Below are 912 nucleotides of genomic sequence, written 5' to 3' on the forward strand. Positions count from 1 at the left end.
GGTACAGGGGAAGGCTGCCCCCCCACCATCCTGCAGTGGGGTTGTTCAGGGGGGCACATCCAGGCTGACCTTGGGGGCGAGGGCGGATTGGGGGTCACCTCCCGGCCAGGACCACGCAGGAACACACTGTGGGCCACGGGGTGAGACGGACATGTCCCCATGGAGGCGAGGTGTCCCCATGGAGGAGTCCCCACGGAGGTGAGGGGTCCCCATGGAGGTGAGATGTCCCCATGGAGGTGAGGTGTCCCCATGGAGGTGAGGTGTCCCCATGGAGGGGACCCCACAGAGGTGAGATGTCCTGAGGGGCTTCCAGCCCTGGGTCGCCCATCACCAGAGGGGAGCCAGCTTTGGCGCCAAGACCGGGTTTGCCCGGCACCTCCGGGACCCCGGGGGAGCCGCCTGTCTGTCCCCATGCAGGTGAGGTGTCCCCAGGTGTATCCCAACCCCAGCCACCGCCAGCCCCCTCGTTACCTGTGGCCTCCACCATTCCCTCGAGGATGACGACGATCTCGAAATCGTCCTTCTCCAGCTGGTGCCGCGAGACGTCCCAGAAGGGGCTGCGCTCGTCGATCTCGTGGCTGATGATGAGGGGCGAGACGAGGAAGAGGCGGTCGTCGCCCGTCTCGAAGCCCACGCTCAGGTCGGTCTGGTCCAGGGGGATGAACTCGCCCTCCTGCGTCTGCTTGGACTTGATGAGCTTGGCGCGGATGGAGGCCTCCACGATGTGCGAGTCCCGCAGGTCGCCCACGCGAAACATCAGGCAGAGCTTCTCGTCCTGGCGGGAGATGACGCAGTTCTTGCTGAAGATGAGGGTCTGGGCGCGCTTCTTGGGCCGGGAGATCTTGACGAACATGCAGCCCACCATCAGGGTGTCGATCATGGAGCCGACGATGGACTGTGCCATCAGCAGGA

The 912-nt window shown here is 65.2% G+C and overlaps 1 protein-coding gene across 1 annotated transcript in view; it reads right to left on the bottom strand.

Annotated features, from left to right (window-relative positions):
* Positions 1-471: 471 nt before the first annotated feature.
* Positions 472-912, bottom strand: part of LOC104616534 (G protein-activated inward rectifier potassium channel 3-like) — a gene marked incomplete at both ends in the record, with an annotated part of 1225 nt that continues 784 nt past the window's right edge. Inside the window, one exon of the mRNA XM_010281578.1 lies at positions 472-911. Within this exon, the coding sequence (XP_010279880.1) occupies positions 472-911 (440 nt within the window). The remainder of the gene's footprint in view (position 912) is intronic.

The sequence above is a fragment of the Phaethon lepturus genome, unplaced genomic scaffold, assembly GCF_000687285.1.
Source record: "Phaethon lepturus isolate BGI_N335 unplaced genomic scaffold, ASM68728v1 scaffold25852, whole genome shotgun sequence".
Taxonomy (NCBI): Eukaryota; Metazoa; Chordata; class Aves; order Phaethontiformes; family Phaethontidae; genus Phaethon; species Phaethon lepturus.